General features: G+C 41.4%; 4 protein-coding genes across 4 annotated transcripts; all 4 read right to left on the minus strand.

Moving 5' to 3' along the window:
* Nucleotides 1-398: 398 nt before the first annotated feature.
* Nucleotides 399-3,757, minus strand: LOC116215194 (NAC domain-containing protein 71-like). Its single transcript, XM_031550807.1, has 4 exons — nucleotides 3,138-3,757; nucleotides 1,915-2,178; nucleotides 848-1,179; nucleotides 399-776 (listed from the first exon to the last, which is right to left on the minus strand). The coding sequence occupies exons 1-3, from the start codon at nucleotides 3,594-3,596 to the stop codon at nucleotides 1,045-1,047; spliced, it is 858 nt and encodes a 285-aa protein (XP_031406667.1). The 5' UTR covers nucleotides 3,597-3,757; the 3' UTR covers nucleotides 399-776; nucleotides 848-1,044.
* A 3,664-nt stretch (nucleotides 3,758-7,421) lies between these two features.
* LOC116212871 (uncharacterized acetyltransferase At3g50280-like) lies at nucleotides 7,422-9,082 on the minus strand. The gene is given in 3 exon segments (XM_031547594.1): nucleotides 7,422-8,477; nucleotides 8,573-8,741; nucleotides 8,743-9,082. Coding segments are annotated over 3 exon segments (1,371 nt in total). The 5' UTR covers nucleotides 9,039-9,082; the 3' UTR covers nucleotides 7,422-7,571.
* A 2,562-nt stretch (nucleotides 9,083-11,644) lies between these two features.
* LOC116213075 (uncharacterized acetyltransferase At3g50280-like) lies at nucleotides 11,645-13,457 on the minus strand. The gene is made up of 2 exons (XM_031547885.1): nucleotides 12,852-13,457; nucleotides 11,645-12,751 (listed from the first exon to the last, which is right to left on the minus strand). The coding sequence occupies exons 1-2, from the start codon at nucleotides 13,422-13,424 to the stop codon at nucleotides 11,846-11,848; spliced, it is 1,479 nt and encodes a 492-aa protein (XP_031403745.1). The 5' UTR covers nucleotides 13,425-13,457; the 3' UTR covers nucleotides 11,645-11,845.
* A 1,719-nt stretch (nucleotides 13,458-15,176) lies between these two features.
* LOC116213523 (uncharacterized acetyltransferase At3g50280-like) lies at nucleotides 15,177-17,255 on the minus strand. The gene is made up of 2 exons (XM_031548507.1): nucleotides 16,679-17,255; nucleotides 15,177-16,573 (listed from the first exon to the last, which is right to left on the minus strand). The coding sequence occupies exons 1-2, from the start codon at nucleotides 17,144-17,146 to the stop codon at nucleotides 15,668-15,670; spliced, it is 1,374 nt and encodes a 457-aa protein (XP_031404367.1). The 5' UTR covers nucleotides 17,147-17,255; the 3' UTR covers nucleotides 15,177-15,667.
* Between the last annotated feature and the right edge of the window lie 587 nt (nucleotides 17,256-17,842).

Below are 17,842 nucleotides of genomic sequence, written 5' to 3' on the forward strand. Positions count from 1 at the left end.
AACTCCAACCACCCCGCGGTCGAGTAGGGGGAATCAAGCACCCAGGACAGCTGAGATTTAGGCGGGGCGGGCACTCCAGCTCGAATTAAGAGGCTCACCGTCAACCCATAACCTCGTCAAGGGTATTGCCGGAAAATTGGTGGTGGATGGCCAATATCCTTAGGAATCATTTTAAGGGCCGAATATTGTAAGAGCCCATGACATTCATGCGAAGAACAGAAAGAGCATATTCTCTGACAGCACATACCAGACGGTAGCAGATATCTTAAGGAAAAGCATTCCCACCAGAAGTTGTTGCTATTTTAGTTACTTGCAAGGTTCAAACTCACCTTAAAAACATCAACAACGTCCCACGTCCCGCAATTCAGTTGAGAGGAGAAGGATATACTATTCGTGCATTAGAAAAAGCAGACACCACATTAAAAAATGAGAAAACTACCAAACTCATCAACAGTTTTGACAAGAATCTTAACAATTTATCAAGACTCCGACGTCCTTGAGGAGGAGATGGAGGCAAGCTGTCAATGACTAGGAGTCTACAACCTCCAGAATTGTTCTTAGATTTTCACGTGTACACAAATACAAACTTCTACCTTATTCACAGATGTGAGAGGCAGGGGCTCCTCAGGGAGGAATGAATAATAGAAAAATGATCTAATACAGCTGAAGCAGCTACAGTCATAAATCTGCAGTCCTACCAGTTGCCGTTTCACCACATATATGCTGTCGCGCCAAAATCCCGGCCTCCAATTAGGCCCAGAAAAGACCTGCACAGCCTGAACGAAAGAAGAGTGTTAAATATTTACTTCTGAATTGATGGTACAAAAAAGTTAAAGACGACGATTACCTTTGCAGGTCAAATAATCCAGCCAGGATATTTGTCAGAATGACTGAACCTTATGCTACTTCATCCAAGTACTCTACAGCAGGCTCTCTTTTAATGGGTTTAGCCCTTCTTGATGGTAAATACAATGGCCTTCTAGGTGTATTAAGGCGTATCCATATCTCTCCGAATCAATTGTTTGTAAGCTTTTGAAAGAACGGTCAATCAATGCCCAGTAATGGGCTGATAAGATCATCCAACTCGATAAAATCATCCTCCAGGATGGATATAAGCCTCTGGGCACTCACAGCATCAATATTAATCGGGCCTGAGTCAGGAGGCCGAGGGGACCTCACCTATAAATGCAGCATAATAAGTCAGAAAAACTCAAAGTTGCAGTAAGCACAGAGAAATATAACCGGGTGTTCTATGTATCACAAAAGAATGGAAGCAGACAATTGCAAAAATCGTGCTTTTAACTTCACTATGCTCACAAAAAGATGCTGAGATTATGCCTTCTAGACAATTTAGTGAGTCAAGGAACTATCTACTGCCAGATTAGATTAAATAAAGTGAATACAGGAGGAGCAACCATGGTAAAGTCAAGGATGCAAATCTTCAAAACATTTAAAACAGGATGAAAAACTAAAAGAATAAGAGCAAAAACTTTCCACTTTAACCGACGTAAGTGAGTACATATAGAAGCACCTAGCAAAAAAAAGAGTACATATAGAAGCATCTTTTTTTAACCAGATCACAGTAAAGAAAAGGATATTGCCTATATCCAATAAACTGAATCTATAAAGCCACTGAAAACTTTCAATCCCTCCATAAGACTCAAGAACATAAAAACTTTAGGATTGACAACAAACAACCCAGAACATCTATCTGAAGGAAAATTTTCAACGTAAATAAGATTGTTATTTAACAAAATTTGAGATCGCTAATGGTTGATTAATAATATATATGAAAAGGCCCAAAGTGTGCATCACATAAAACAAATGACAGGAAAATTCAAACATCATGAAGATTCTTAAATATATAAATAAATATATGTTTTCAGGCTCAGAATAAGATTCTAATATATGTACCAGTTCACCCAGTTGACTGTCCATATGGAACCGAGAATCCGCCTCTGATACTGGCCCAGGTGTGACATGTTCGTTCAGTTCACTAGCCACTGTCGTCGGACCTCTAGATATGTTATTCTTACAGCCAACAGAATTGTTAATGTCCAACTCTTCGTGGAGACCAGGTACTTGCGAACCACTTTCGTCGGCACAAGATCTCATAAGTTTAGCAGACACGTTTCCTCTCTTAGCCTTTACAAATACTCGACATAAAACAAAAGAAGCCTGCATAATCAAGGGAACCTTTAGAGATTCCGCAACCATGACAGGAAAATAATTTCTAACTAGAAGGCTTCACAACCAAGAGAACCTTTAGAAATTAGGCAACCATGACAGGTAAAAAATTTCTGACTTGGAAACTAGAAGGCTGCTCTTACTGTTCACATAAATCTAATTACTATGGGGGAATGGATTAGGACTCTTGACACCATGTCCACATTTCGGTGGCAAAAACATCACATTAATAGAAGGGGGAAAAAACCAACAAAGTACTGTCTTGGCATCATAACATGATCGTTCTTTCACAAACACGCAAGCAATAGCATTGGAAGGCATTCATGCGTGACCAATGCAAAGGTTGATAAAGGCCCCTACGATGCCAGAGTCCAGAGAAGGACTAAACGAAGCCCACAAACTGACATGAGAGAGACATAGAATGCACACCTTATTTTTACCAAAAACTGACAAACTGGTCTAAATCATAACAGGAAAAAAACTTATCTAAATCAAGTACAACCAACATTTCTTGTAATAGAAACCCAATAAGAAAAGAAAAGTACAGCTTCACCAGTGGACTTGCAGCAAACCTAGATAGACTTATGCTATATGTCAGTATTGAAACTCAAAATGACTGACAGTTCTTTCGAACCGATACGGTTAGCAGCTCATTTCATCTCCGTTGAATGCCTAGGAACTATTATTGACAACTCCTCAAAATCAAGTAGCTAAGGATGCAATCAGCTGTGATCTCTCACCCCCTGAAACTATGATCTAAGCATTTCCATCGCAAGCTCCTAAAGAAGTTCATCTACATCTACCCCAGATCAGAATGGCACAAAATACTAACTTTTGCATAAGCCAAGACAAAGTTGACATTGAACATCAATCAAAATGCCTCCAACTGGATATCAGAGCAGGCAATTCGACGAAATAACAGAGAAACAAAGAAAAATTCAACCTTTTACCTTAAAATGATCGACTAGAGCATACTCGTACATGATCCAATCAGTCCTAATCGCAGTCTTGGCAGAATTTCCCGAGTAAAACACGAAGCAGGTCCTCGTTCCCAGAAGCACCTTCCTGCCCCTCCCGCCAGTGACATCCCTCACCCTCCCCCTCTTCCGCCAGAACCCGCCCTTCACCCTCCTGCTCCGGCGGTCCCTCGAGGCGGCCCTGACGGTGTAGCAGTACCAGTGGCGTTTCCTCCCGCCGCAGCCGTAGGGGAAGCAGACGCTGTCGGGCAGCTCGGGGGGGAAGTGCCTGTACAGGTCGAGCTCTCTGATCACATTGCAGGGGTCCTCGCCGCTAGGATTGGTGTTCTTGTTGACGAGGTAGACGTCAAACAGCTGGTCCTCGGAGGGGTAGAACCGGGAGCCCGGCGGCAGGGGGAAGACCGGCCGATCGCCGGCCTTGGGGTCTCCCATGGCGTCGATGGGAGACTAGGGGCGGAGGGTTTTAGGGTTATTGAGCTCAGGGCGGTCGAATTGGAAGTTGGGGGAGCAGAGCAATGAAGAAACAAGAACGAGAAGGAAGACTGGTTTTAAGGACTTTGGTGGGGTTTATGTACGAGGGTGAGGGGAGGAGGGGATGCGTCTCTGTGAAGTTTCCAAGCGGAGGGGAGGCAAGGCAGTGCTAGTGTGTCTCTGATTCATGGTGTTTCTTTGCACTCGCAAAGCGCGTGACGTGCCACGTGGGCTGCGGGCGGAGGAATGGTCGAAAAAATATTGGTTCGCTGCAGAGGTGGGAATATGACGGCTCGTTACGGGGATTAATTTCTCATTTGCAAGTATTGTAAATGGATATTACATAATCAAGTGATTGAGCAATCTTCCCGTCACCATTACGAGGAAGCGGGAGAATGTTGCGTACTTCACTTCTTTTTTCTTGATCTATTACCGGTGATCCGTTGTATTCAAGGGGCCCGATACATGTGATGGTTGAGATTTGTAGAAATGAAAAATCGACTTGCACATTTTAGGAAAATACATTTTAACATCCGTCCTCACTCGTAATTTAGAAACTAAAATCAACTATTGATTGCGGGATGCGTAGTTTAGATGCCCTAGTTTGTATATGATATTGAATGCCATTCGCAGAGGATTGTGTTCGACGCACAAAGCCACACGAAACTTGACATGTGAACATATCTAATTATCAAATCAGTGGTCATTTCGTCAAATCAAATTAAATTTGATGAGCCAACCTCTGGTACCATGTTAAATTTTCAAAAACTAAGCTATATACGTTTATATGTGCATCTCAGTTGCCACTCATTCAATTTTGCCATGAGGGTTGGCTTTGTTTTGGGTCATTCCAATTATAAATAACTATATTTATTTGAGATTATAATGATTATATTGTTTAATTATGGAAAAAAGTGAGAAAAATAATGAATAGTTGAGAGAAAGTAATGATTGTATTGTTGAATTGTGGAAAAAAAAACAATTAATAGTTGAAAGAATTTAGTATTAAAAATTGAATTGAATGGTAGTTGAGATATAAAAATTGAAGAAAAATAGAAATATTAATAATAATTGTATTATTGAATTGAAGATATGTACAGTATAATTAAAAAAATTTATTTTATTGCCAAACAAGTCCTATCACTGTTACTAAAATTGCAAGTTACAAAACTCCGAGTCTTTTCGTGTACTCTTCATGGCAGAAGAATAATCGATGTCTTTGAAGGGGCTCTAGCCCATCCTTTTATAGCCATCTTTTTATAGAGATATATATCCGTCAACAGATTATGGTTGTGCTCCCTAGAGGAACTTCATAGGATGATCCATGTATCCATAAATATAATGATTGAAACATCAATAGGTGGAGTATTTCCAAAATGTAGGGGACATATTAATTGGAGGGTGGCCAAGTGATCCATTAGGGCATAGTTTCCAGAGTTGGAGATAATGGATAAAAAATAGTTTCATCCTAACGCGGGCTGATTTAAACGATTCGATATTTGTACCTCTTGAGCAAGGTCCCTGATTCGATCAATGTGAATTGATTTAAGCTGTTCAATATTTGTTTATCTTAAATAATGTCTTGGGCTCGAGTCTTATGAATGAAAAAAATTCACCTTAGGAGATTTTTATTCTTTAATGAGCCGATCTCGACTTGATTAGTTGGGGGCTTATTGGACTTCTCAATACCATGATGGATATCGAAAAAGGTCTTTGATTTGAACCTTGTGAATGGAGAAAAATCACGTTTGGAGGGTTTTTATCCCTTAGTAGATCGATCTAGCTCGAACTAAATTTGTCAGGCTCACCGAACTTTTGAATATCAGGATAAACAATAATAATAAAAAAAAAAAACCTAAGATGGAAAAAATGCTCAACGTGTTCAGTATAGATTCTCACATATAGTTCAGTAGAAATTTAAAAAGAAAAAAAAGAGATAATGCCTGGTTTTGTTTATGCAACCAAGACAACCTTCATACTTTTTTTTCCTTTTAATTGTAAGAGATATACATGGATCTAATACAATAATAATATAAAAGATATTGAAATAAATGGACACATAAATTTTACTAATGAGGATCGAGTCCAACTTGGTTACTATATTAAGACTCCTTCCTTCAAACCAAGTCATTTTACCTTTTCTTTTTTCTGTTATAAAAAAGTGTAGCAAATATGAAAGTAATAAATAAAACAGTACAATAATTTTCTGATGGAAAATAAATTCATAAAATTCTCAGATCCCAAATTGACAATATATAGACCTCTTTAGCGATACCTGCTGATTTCTTCCTCCCTTGCATTCAACACTACTCGTGGTTGGCGATGGTCCGTCCTATATTAATGGGCCCGGTGATCAAGCAATGACCTATGTTTGTACATAGTTTGCATAGACTGCGTTTATGGCCGGCCCTGATGAAAGATTTCATTTGTGTCACTCTAAACATGAGCTTGTGTACGATTTTTGAGTTGGATAATAATCCAACTCAATTTGATTTTGTGAATGATTACAAGTGTTGACAAATATATTGATGTATGAGAGTATATTGATGTGAAAGTAGATTACAAATTTATCATTAAAAGATTATTATGTATATTTATATGTGAAAGTAGATGAAAAATTTATTATTAAAAATTTGATTATAAAAATAATTTAAAAAATGTGTGAGAGAATTTATTATTAAATTTGAGAAGAAAAAGTAAAAATGTAATGATTATATTGTTGAATATGTAAAAAATAGAGTTGAGTTGGGTTTAGCAAGATAAATTACTCAAAAACTAAAGGAATTCAGTAGGGGTGTGCACTGATATTGAGTATATCCGAAATCGATTTGAACCTACCCGTTAAGGTAGAGTCCAGGTAGCTCGTGCGGATATTAAAATGAGAGACCTATGAAAATCGATTTCGATTCTTGCATATATGGTACTCAAAACCGAAACCGAAACTAATACCCTAACCCGGATGATTATTTACCCATTATATATATATAGATATTTCTATATTTAAAAAATATAATCACTAATTAAAAATTTAAATTTATGTTGACATTCTGTTTTGCGTGATTATTTATTATGGATGAGAGATTTTCAATTTTATTTGGCGAGGTAAAAAAATTTACAGGTTCCAATAGGATACCCGAAACTTGTGATATAATATATGTTCCAGTTCTAGGACTCAACATGATAAGATTCGATTTTAAAATATTAAAATTTGTCCTTTACAGGGTAGGGTTAGAGTATAATGAAAAAAAAAAATCCGGACCCGCATATCTCTGCAACCCAGTGTCCTCCGTTGTACATGACGCTGATTGACTATTCGTCCTTCTTCAATCACGACCGAGCGGTCAACCATGATGGGCGGATGCCATTAGGGATGTACACCAAGTTGCTCCTCTCAATTCAGGCAATTGCTCGAATCTGATTATGTCTCAGACAATCGTAAGTATATGTTCTTTGAATCTACATTTCCAATGGATGGATTCCCCACCAGTAAATTTACTTATTACGGGTTACTGAGCTCGCGGACAGTGTCTTCTTCGGGTGCTCTTTCAACCATGCAATTAGGGAAGACCTTCCTACTGGTAATTCTTCAATATAATGCATGGTTGAAAGAGTAACCTGCTGATCTTTCGGGCTACTGGACTGCAGGTGGATTGTGTTCCACAGGACCTCCATGGCCAGCCTCCTCGACCTTGGCCTTGTCATGCTCGACCTGGCTCGCTAGCAGGTATATGCATACTTTCACCCGACAGATGTAACATGAAAAGAACGGTATACACTGAGCAAAAGGAAACTCCAACAGCACATGATCATTCTCTTGTTAATTACTTGCATTTCCATCGATTGCATGTGAAAGCATGAGTAATACTACAGAAATGTTGCATCAAACCACAAGATATGACCCTTAGTAATAACTACAATCAGTAAATCAAGACTCAATTAAACCGCCACCGCTCCCATGAAATCATTGTCAGCCTCGAGCGCTGCCATCGTTCTGGCTGGCAGGCAGACTTCGAGATCCACGCTCCCTCCCCCTTCCCGTCCGGGGTATGCAACTACCTTTCCGTCAAACTTGTTCGCATACCCACTCCTAGGGGCAACAGGCTTCCCGAGCCCAAACTCGTTACTGTACATATTAAACCTCGGAGAGCCCCCCATCACAACGCTGTAATGGTCAAAGTACCGTAGGTTGTAGAAAGATGGCTTCTGGAGCCACTGCCGGTGCCACTCATTGATCTTCTCGCCATTGTGCTCTGCCACTGCCACATGGAGCAGCTGTGCTGCCGCCCCAAGCCCGCCACCGAGCAGCTTGCCGGTGGTGGTGGAGGCCCTCACTTGTGTGATGCAATTGCCGAAGTACTCGGGGGGAAGGCCAAGCGGGCGAATCCTAGGCCGGTTATCTGCAGCCATCCCGAAGCTTGTGATCTGTTCATCCGGGAGGTGGCGCGCCCTTATGATGGAAATCCATATGAGTGCAGTCAATGACTTGAAGGACGAGATCTCATCGCCTTTTCCTTTTGTCCCGCACTCCTTGTTGACTTGTGCTTTTAATCGCGCGATGGTTTTTCCGGAAAAGTGGAATACTCTCTCTTTCAGGGCGGGCGATTCATAGGGAAAAATGAACTCAGAGGGATCACTGAATGGGATATTTATGGGGATCTCACAGCCCTCTGGGAACCATCTCCGAAGAACCGGCGGATGCGAGATGGCATTATTGTAAGTACCCTTCTCTCGTGCTTGAAAAATTTCTGACCAGGCATTGAAGAAATGCCAGTGGGAAGTTCCATCTGCAATGGCATGGTTCAAAGAGCACCCAATGAAGACACCATCCACGAGCTCAGTAACCTGCGATAGGTACATATACGGTAAGGTAATCCGTTGTAGTGCGAATTCAAAGAACGTACACCAATGGTTGTTTGAGACATAATTCGAGCAATTGCCTGAATCGAGAGGAGGGACTTAGCGTGACCATCGTGGTTGACTGCTTGATTGTAATCGAAGAACGACTGGACGACTGGTGGCACATATACCGGAGACAGGATGTCGGAGACAGTCATGTCAAGAGTCTCATGGATGAATCTCGCTCCGGGGCTATTCACGCAGTCTGTAAATAGTATAGAAATGCGGGTCATTGCTCTTGACAGTTTTCAACCGTCCCGCGAGCGGGTAAAAGTGGACGAGGGCGAGTGCCAGCGACTCCTTAAGCTTGTCCAAGAAGGACTCCATGAAGTCCTTTTGGGTGTATGCCTCTTGAGGTTTGACGAAGAGGAGGCCCTTCTGGTTGTAATGCACGGAGAGCAGCATGAGGTCAAACGGAGGCAAGTAAATCGGCTTCTTCGATTCTTCCACGGCATTTCGGGGCTTGATGAAACAGTCTGAAACAAACCGAACAGATGGAGAATCCATTTGCGAAATAATAAGGAGGGGTCCAGAAAGAGTGGGGCTTCACTATGTAGTCCAGGCCAATCGTTGCGGTGGTATATGTAGGCTTATGGGACGAACGTTAGCTGGACTAATTTTCACATCAAAGCGAACGATTGACTGGACGATATTAGTCAATTTCAACGTGCTTATTTTTCTTTTTCTGGTCAAGCTTTACGCTCGTTTGATTTTGCAATTAAAATCATAAAAATTTTAACTTTAACTTTAACTCAACACACTACACAATCATTTGTCATTTTCCACAATCAAAATCAAAATTACTTTAATTCTGAAACCAAACTCACCATAAAAGTCCATTGGGACCTACACACTAAATTATAGCATGAGCTTGAGCCCCACTATGGCCACCTCCACTGCCTTTCACTTCTATAATTCATTTGTTGTGGCTTTGGTTTGTTTTTCTTTGTTTTTTTTTCGGTGGAAGGACAGGGCCTAGGTCCAATTACAAAAGATGCTTTTGGTTGCTTTATTGCCCTGCTTAAAAAAATAAAAAAAATAAAAAATTCAAAGACAGATGGGAATAACTGAGAAAAGATTGAGAGGAGAATAGAGTGAACATGAAAAATATATAGTTAATAGAAAGAAACTAGAACTGAGACGAGCAAGACTAGTTAGTGGAGGAGGAATAGGAATACATCTCATTTGGAAGAGTTTTAGCATGCTTTTAATTGAGTTATATTTTTTTTCGGTGTGAACCATGGTATCCGGAAGCTTAATTAGACTCCGATTAATCCAGTCGAGTTGGGTCGGCTCACTGAGAAATAAACTTCTCTCAGCGTTGATTTTTTACATTTACAATGATTCGAACCCCGATATATTTTTTAATTGAGTTATATAGCTATGCTAATTAGGTTTGTAACTGAATATACATTTTCTAGATTTATGAGTTTCCCTAATTTATCCGAACATGTTCCTTCTACCAAAATAGGAAGTTAAAGAGTTAATTGCTAAATCGGAATGAAAGAAGAGGAACTTGATGTACAAGAACGAAGGAGCGGAGGATGATGTTTGCGTCAATAGGGTTGGAGATCTCGAACGAATTTCTTTTCTAGAGTTGAATGAAGTCATCTGAGATGCTTTGGATTTTTCTTTTCTGATTTTTTTTTCCCCTCAAGTACAATGGGAATACTAATTTTACTAGTCATTTACTTGATTGTGCTCTTCCCCTGAATTTGGAAGTAATTAATGGGCTAGTTGGATTAATCAATTGGAGTGGCAAATTAGGAGAACATTCTTAAGAATTTGAGCTGAAACTTGCACTCAATTTGGTAAATGACAAGTTTGGGTATATATGCGTCTGAATTTGTTTTGTTGAGTTTTCCCTTTTGCTTAGCGACAATCTTTCTCTTTGAGTCGAGTACGAGTATTTGGCCTGTTGATTGATAAATGTTAGAATAACAACTCCTTTGGAGTTAAACTAATTAATTGAACTCCAAGAGTTTGATTGATTGGGTTATTAGGCTTTTGATTATGATTTCAGTTTTAGCAATACAATTAGAGTAAGCTGCTTTGTTGGATTAAAACGTTATTTAAGATAATGCTGTGAGAGAATGAAACTTATTTTTAGTTCACAATTATCTTTATTGGTGGCAAGTCTTTTACTAGAGTAAGTTTCTAGTGGCTTGTATTTGATACAATGTACTAACTGGAGCTAATGGGAAGTAGAAAACCGAATAGAGGCTGATGATATATGTCCACCGAAGTTTTAGTGCTTTATCGCATGATGTTTATGATCTGAAAGAGGATGATATATACATCCACCGAAGCTTTAGTGCTTTATCTCTTGATGTTTATGATCTGAAAAATTTCGGGACGAAATTTCTTGGAGGAGGGGTGATTGTGGTGAAATCCCGATTTTCTAATATGTCCTTACAAGTTGTGAATTTATGACGCAGCGGCAACACAAAAAGAACTCGATAATAGAGGAGAAAAAAATTTCCAATTTTTTTTTTCGATGTGAATCCCGGTATCCGGAAACCAAATTGAGTCCCGATTAATCCAATCGAGCCGGGTCGGCTAGTTAAGGGGTAAAGTTGTCACAGTGTGAATTTTTTACATTCACAAAAACTCGAACTCAAGACCTTGTTTAAGCGAAACAAGTATCAAATAATTTGAACCAACCACTATAACTGTTGAAAACTTTATTCTCAAGAAATAATAATCCTAAACATAGTCTTCCAATCCTAAACATAACAATTGAGCCCGTTTGGTTTCAGAGTTTGATTTTAAAATTATGATTATGATTTTAATTTTACTCACTGCACAATAAAAACACACGTTTCTTAAGTCAAATTTATAATACCATCTCATTTGTCCTTTTCCACAATCAAAATCAAAATCAAAATCACAGTTACTTTAATTCTGAAACCAAACGCACCCTAAAATTCCGTATGTTCCCAAAATAAAAATACTAGTCAAAACTAAAATAAAATGCCAAAAACAGTGTTAGCCAGCCTCTAACGACTGGCCTTTCGCTTGGGCTTTTGTTGATCAACCTGGTCCAAGAACTCATTGGCTAAACGGTCCACGTCAGTTCACTCCACTTGAAAAACACTCGACCTCGAGTCGTCCGGAACATCAAGGTACATTAAAGGCTCATCTGAACATTGGCAAGATTCCAACAACATATGAGCGGTCTCTTACTAATTACTCGTGTTTAATTTCCATCGATTTCATCCTAAAACATGAGTAATAGTTGAGGAATGAAGCATCAAACCACGAGACACGACCGTAGCCTTAGTAATGACTATAATCAGTAGAACATGACTTCATTAAACAGCAACTGCTGCCATGAATTCGTTGTCAGCCTCGAGTGCTGCCATTGTCTCAGGTGGCAGGCAGAATTCGAGATCCACGCTTCCTCCACCTTCCCACCCTGGGTATGCCGAAACCTTTCCGTCAAACTTATGCGCGTACCCGCTCCTAAGGGCCACAGCCTTCCCTAGCCCAAACTCGGGACCATACTTAGTAAACCTCGGTGAGCTCCCCATCATAACGCTGTAGGGGTCAAAGTACCTGAGATTGTAGATAGCAGGCTTCCGGAGCCACTCCCGGTGCCATTCGTTGATCTTCTCGCCATCGTGCTCTGCCACTGCCACATGGAGCAGCCATGCTGCCGCCCCAAGCCCACCACCGAGCAGCTCACCAGTGGTGGTGTAGGTTGTCACGGCTGTGATGCAATTGCCGAAGTAGTCCGGGGGAAGGCCTGGCGGGCACATCCTACGCCGGTTATTTGCAGCCATCCTGCAGCTTGTGACCTGGTCGTCCGGGAACCGACTTGCCCGTATGATGCACCTCCATACGAGCGCAGTCAATGCCTTAAAGGACGAGATCTCATCGCCTTTCCCTTTCGTCTCGCACTCTCCGTTGACTTGTGTTTTAAGTCGTGCGGTAGTTTCAGCAGAGAAGTGGAACACTCTCTCTTTCAAGACGGGCGCTTCGTAGGGGAAAACGAACTCGGAGGGATCACTGAAAGGGAGATTTATGGGGATCTCACAGCCCTCCGGGAACCATCTCCGAAGAACTGGCGGGCGCGAGATGGCATTGTTGTAACTACCTTTCTCTCGTGCTTTGAAAATCTCTGACCAGGCGTTGAAGAAATTCCAGAAGGAAGTTCCATCACCAAGGACATGGTTAAAAGAGCATCCGATGAAGACACCATCCACGAGCTCGGTAACCTGCGATAGGTAAATATACGATAAGGCAATCCGTTGCAATGCAGATTTCAAGAACATACATCAGTAGTTGTTTGAGATACAATCAGATTAGAGCAATTGCCTGAATCGAGAGGAGGGACTTAGTGTGACCGTCGTGGTTGACCACTCGATCATGATCGAAGAACGACTGGATGACTGGTGGCACATACACTGGGGACAGGATTTCTGAGACAGTCATGTCGAGAGTCGCTTGGATGAATCTAGCTCCGGGGCTATTCAGGCAGTCTATGCAGATAGTGTAGAAATGCGGGTCATTGCTCTTGACAGTTTTGAACCGTCCCGCGAGCAGGTAAAAGTGGACGAGGGCGAGTGCCAGCGACTCCTTAAGCTTGTCCAAGAAGGACTGCATGAAGTCCTTTTGGGTGTACGCCTCTTGAGGTTTGGCGAAGAGGTGGCCCTTCTGGATGTAATGCACGGAAAGCATCGCGAGGTCCCAAGGAGGCAAGTAAATTGGCTTCTTTGATTCTTCCACGGCATGTCGGGGCTGGATGAAAAAGTCGGAAACGAACTGAACCGATGGAGAGTCCATCCGTGAACGGATCAAGTGGTCCTGAAAGAGAGGTGTTTCGAGTGTTTTCTGGGTTGGTAGTCTAGCCCAGTCGTTCGTTGAGGTGCGCAGCATATACATATACATGGTTAATGGGAGTAAGCACTAAGGGCATGTTTGGTTTGCAGGATTAGGTAAGGAAAGGATTAGCTATTCCATATGTAATATAGGTTGTCTGGCGTTCGGTTCACCGGAATGTGGAATAAGTATTCCGACCGGATTGACTTACCCGGTTTATATGCGGATTAGGGATGCCCCCCAGCATGGTCCGGATTGGGATTTCCGGATCTGGAAATGGACGCGAAAGGACAAAAATACCATCATCTTCTTTCGCTAATTACAATCGCATGACATCCCATAAAAATGCTTCAGAGGTCGACATTTCCCTTTCGGAAGAACATCTGAAACCCTAGCAGAGCACCAAGCCAAGCAATTTCTCATCGATTCCTCGCGTTTTGCTGTCGATTCGTTCGTCTCGTAAAGGAAAAGGGTTGCGGTGTTGATCTCCGCCACTCCACTGCCTCTTTTGTATTAAGGAATTTTTTTTATTAATTCTTTAGATAATTATGCTTATTAAATTATTAAAATAATTAATTTTATTAAATTATTTAAAATATTTATTTTTTATTAATTATAAAAATTGCCATTAAAGTTATTTATTTATCTTATAAAATCCATTAGATTTATCATGAAGGGCATTTCGGTCTTTTCATCCTATTTTTATTCTATTCCATTCTTTAGTCCGTACAACCAAACATCAGAATTATAATTTCTAATTTTGCTATTCCCTCCAACCAAACAAAAAAAATTCATCTCTACTTCTATTATATTCCTTGTCTATTATAATCTTGCGAACCAAACGTAGCCTAAGTGCGAAGATTAATCTCAATCAACTCCAACGGCAACACTATAATAATTCAGGCAAAAGAGACTTGTCCCACCAAAATAAATTACTCAATCATCGGTCTACTACAATGATACATGTTACCATCATGGAATTAAAAGGTATCGTGTTCAATCCTACTAGTAGGATGACTTACCGTGCCACTTCAATTTTCTTATTTTTATATCAGAAATAAAAGAAAAATAGTCGGTCAGTCTTTACAAATAAAAAGAGGGATTAGAGTACAGTACGAGAATAGGTGCGATAAAAAGAATTTAGTGCAGGCGGCGTTGTTCACATATGACATAGAATCAGGACTTTTCAACTTTGATGTGTACAAAAGGGATGCCCGCCAATTTTCGATATGCGCCGTGTTATTTAGAAATTTAATGAACCTTGATTAATTCAACTCGACTTAGGTCGTTCGTAAAGTTCTTTAGTATGAATTTTATCTATTCACAAAACTCAAATCCGAAATTTTATTTAAGGGGAATAAAGCGGCAAACCATTTAAAACAACGTATATCGGTTCAGCTCGAGCTAGGCCGTCATTACCTTCCTTTTTGATGAAAAAAGGAGAGTAGATCTAACCTAACATGCTAATGCTACATAGTTGAATCAAACAAAGCAATTATAGGTTAATTTTTAATTGTTACGCGGCCATGCATTAATTATTGATTATTGCAGTTTGCTACATTATCAAGCAGCATGAAAACTGCGGTCTCTACTGTAATAAGATGTCCTTTTGAGATAGTGAATCATACATGAAAGGTATGAAAAAGAAATTCTAGAAAATGCAGGGACTTTTGGGTCTGAGATTGTCCGAAAATTAGGATTTATGAAAAATTATCTTCTTTGTTCGTAATTTATATGCATACAGTTTTATGGTATCAGAAATGAATACACAATTATGGAAATTGTTGTGCCAAGTAACACATCGGGCACCCAGTATGCATATGTTCATCCAAGTTTTTCAGCATTGTGCATTCGGGTGATATTGGCAGACAATGGCCAGCGATTCTCAACCGAGGAGCGCCAGACTCAGAATATGATAATGACAACACGGTTACAACATGAGCTTATGCTTCTCGATGAGGCTATTGATCGCCCTGCTGCTGGACTGCGGTCCTCGTGACCTCCATGGCCTTCTTGACCTTCGTCTTGTGAGCCTCGGGCAATTCCAATGACCTTCACCACATTGTCGTGCTCAAGCTGTTCCAATAGCAGGTAGCACTAACATCCAACATCCATAACATGAAAAGAACAGAATCTGAACATTGGCAAAGGGAAGACTCCAACAACATATGAGCATTCCGTTATTAATTACTCGCGTCTAATTTCCATCGATCTCATCCGAAAACATAAGTAATAGTTGAGAAATGAAGCATCAAACCAGGAGACACGACCCTAGCCTCAGTAATGACTACAATCAGTAGAACATGACTTAATTAAACCGCAACTGCTGCCATGAATTCGTTGTCAGCCTCGAGTGCTGCCATTGTATCAGGTGGCAGGCAGAATTCGAGGTCCACGTTTCCTCCACCTTCCCGACCTGGGTATGCCGAAACCTTTCCGTCAAACTTAAATGCGTAACCGCTCCTAAGGGCCACAGCCTTCCCTAAACCAAACTCGGGACCATACTTATTAAACCTCGGTGAGCTCCCCATCATGACGCTGTAGGGGTCAAAGTACCTGAGATTGTAGATAGCAGGCTTCCGGAGCCACTCCCGGTGCCATTCATTGATCTTCTCGCCATTGTGCTCTGCCACTGCCACATGGAGCAGCCGTGCTGCCGCCCCAAGCCCGCCACTGAGCAGCTCGCCGGTGGTTGTGTAGGTCCTCACGGGCGTGATGCAATTGCCGAAGTAGTCTGGGGGAAGGCCGGGCTGGCACATCCTAGGCCGGTTATTTGCAGCCATCCTGCAGCTTGTGACCTGGTCGTCCGGGAACCGACGTGCCCGTATGATGCACCTCCATACGAGCGCAGTCAATGCCTTAAAGGACGAGATCTCGTCGCCTTTCCCTTTCGTCCCGCACTCTCCGTTGACTTGTGCTTTAAGTCGTGCGGTAGTTTCAGCAGAGAATTGGAACACTCTCTCTTTCAAGACGGGCGCTTCGAAGGGGAAAACGAACTCGGAGGGATCACTGAAAGGGAGATTTATGGGGATCTCACAGCCCTCCGGGAACCATCTCTGAAGAACCGGCGGACGCGAGATGGCATTGTTGTAAGTGCCTTTCTCTCGTGCTTTGAAAATCTCTGACCAGGCGTTGAAGAAATTCCAGAAGGAAGTTCCATCACCAAGAGCATGGTTAAAAGAGCATCCGATGAAGACGCCATCCACGAGCTCGGTAACCTGCGATAGGTAAAATATACGATGAGGCAACGGACCCGTTGTAATACGTATTCGAAGAATGCACATCGGTGTTTGTTTGAGACATAATTAGGGTCGAGCAATTGCCTGAATCGAGAGGAGGGACTCAGTGTGACCGACGTGGTTGAGCGCTCGATCATGATCGAAGAACGACAGGACCACTGGTGGCACATACACTGGGGACAGGATGTCCGAGACAGTCATGTCGAGAGTCGTGCGGATGAATCTCGCTCCGGGGCTATTCACGCAATCTATGTAGACTGTGTAGAAATGCGGGTCATCGCTCTTGACAGTTTTGAACCGTCCGGCGAGCGGGTAAAAGTGGACGAGGGTGAGTGCTAGCGACTCCTTAAGCTTCTCCGAGAAGGACTCCATGAAGTCCTCCTGGGCATTTGCCTCTTGAGGTTTGACGAATAGGTGTCCCTTCTGGATGTAATGCCCAGAGAGCATCGCGAGGTCCCATGGAGGCAAGTAAATCGGCTTCCTTGATTCTTCGACGGCATGTCGTGGCTGGACGAAACAGTCGGAGACGAACCGAACCGATGGAGAGTCCATCCGTGAATGGATCAAGTGGTCCTCTAGAGAGGCGTTCCAAGTGTGTTTTCACGGTAGGTAGTCCAGGCCAGTCGTTGAGATAGGATATACATACATATATATATATATATATATATGGCCTGTGGTGAGAGTAGGTAAGGAACACCAAACCCCAGTCAACTCAGCAACAAACACAGAAATAAAGTACTCAGTCGATCGAGAAGGGGTCTGTCTTATTATCTAAAAAGACAAGAAAATGATTGCCCACCGATTTATTTCTCATTTCCTATCTCTTACTAGTTCATGACCTTCCCTTTTGATTAATAAGGAAGAGTAGATCTCACCTAACACTACATAGTTGAATTAATAAATAAAGCGATATATAAGTTGGTCGTTAATTGTTACGCAGCCATGCATTAGATATCGATTGCAGTTTGCCACATTATCGAGCAGCATGAAAACTGCGGTATCTACTGTGATAAGTTGCATGTCCTTCTGCGACAGTGATATCATACATGAAAATTATGACCGACAATCGACTAATAATTTCTCAGGTGTGAATGCTTATTCACAGAAGTTTTGTGGAAGTTGCTCGACGGAAGATTATCTTGCTTGACAAGTAATGCAGTCCACGCAGGTAGCTTTGCGTATAAATAGCATATATAGTCAATCGTAATAATTTATTGAAAAAAAAAAATTAAAGCAGGCGACTGTCTC

This window comes from Punica granatum, chromosome 7 (genome assembly GCF_007655135.1).
Source record: "Punica granatum isolate Tunisia-2019 chromosome 7, ASM765513v2, whole genome shotgun sequence".
NCBI classification, from domain to species: domain Eukaryota; kingdom Viridiplantae; phylum Streptophyta; class Magnoliopsida; order Myrtales; family Lythraceae; genus Punica; species Punica granatum.

Coding starts and splice junctions, on each gene's coding strand:
- LOC116215194 (XM_031550807.1), bottom strand. CDS start 3,596: ATGGGAGACCCCAAGGCCGGCGATCGGCCGGTCTTCCCCCTGCCGCCG. Junction 2,179..3,137: donor CTCTAGTCGATCATTTTAAG/GTAAAAGGTTGA, acceptor TTGATTATGCAG/GCTTCTTTTGTTTTATGTCG. Junction 1,180..1,914: donor ACAGTCAACTGGGTGAACTG/GTACATATATTA, acceptor CTGCATTTATAG/GTGAGGTCCCCTCGGCCTCC.
- LOC116213075 (XM_031547885.1), bottom strand. CDS start 13,424: ATGTATATGTATATGCTGCGCACCTCAACGAACGACTGGGCTAGACTA. Junction 12,752..12,851: donor AGTCCCTCCTCTCGATTCAG/GCAATTGCTCTA, acceptor TACCTATCGCAG/GTTACCGAGCTCGTGGATGG.
- LOC116213523 (XM_031548507.1), bottom strand. CDS start 17,146: ATGGACTCTCCATCGGTTCGGTTCGTCTCCGACTGTTTCGTCCAGCCA. Junction 16,574..16,678: donor AGTCCCTCCTCTCGATTCAG/GCAATTGCTCGA, acceptor TACCTATCGCAG/GTTACCGAGCTCGTGGATGG.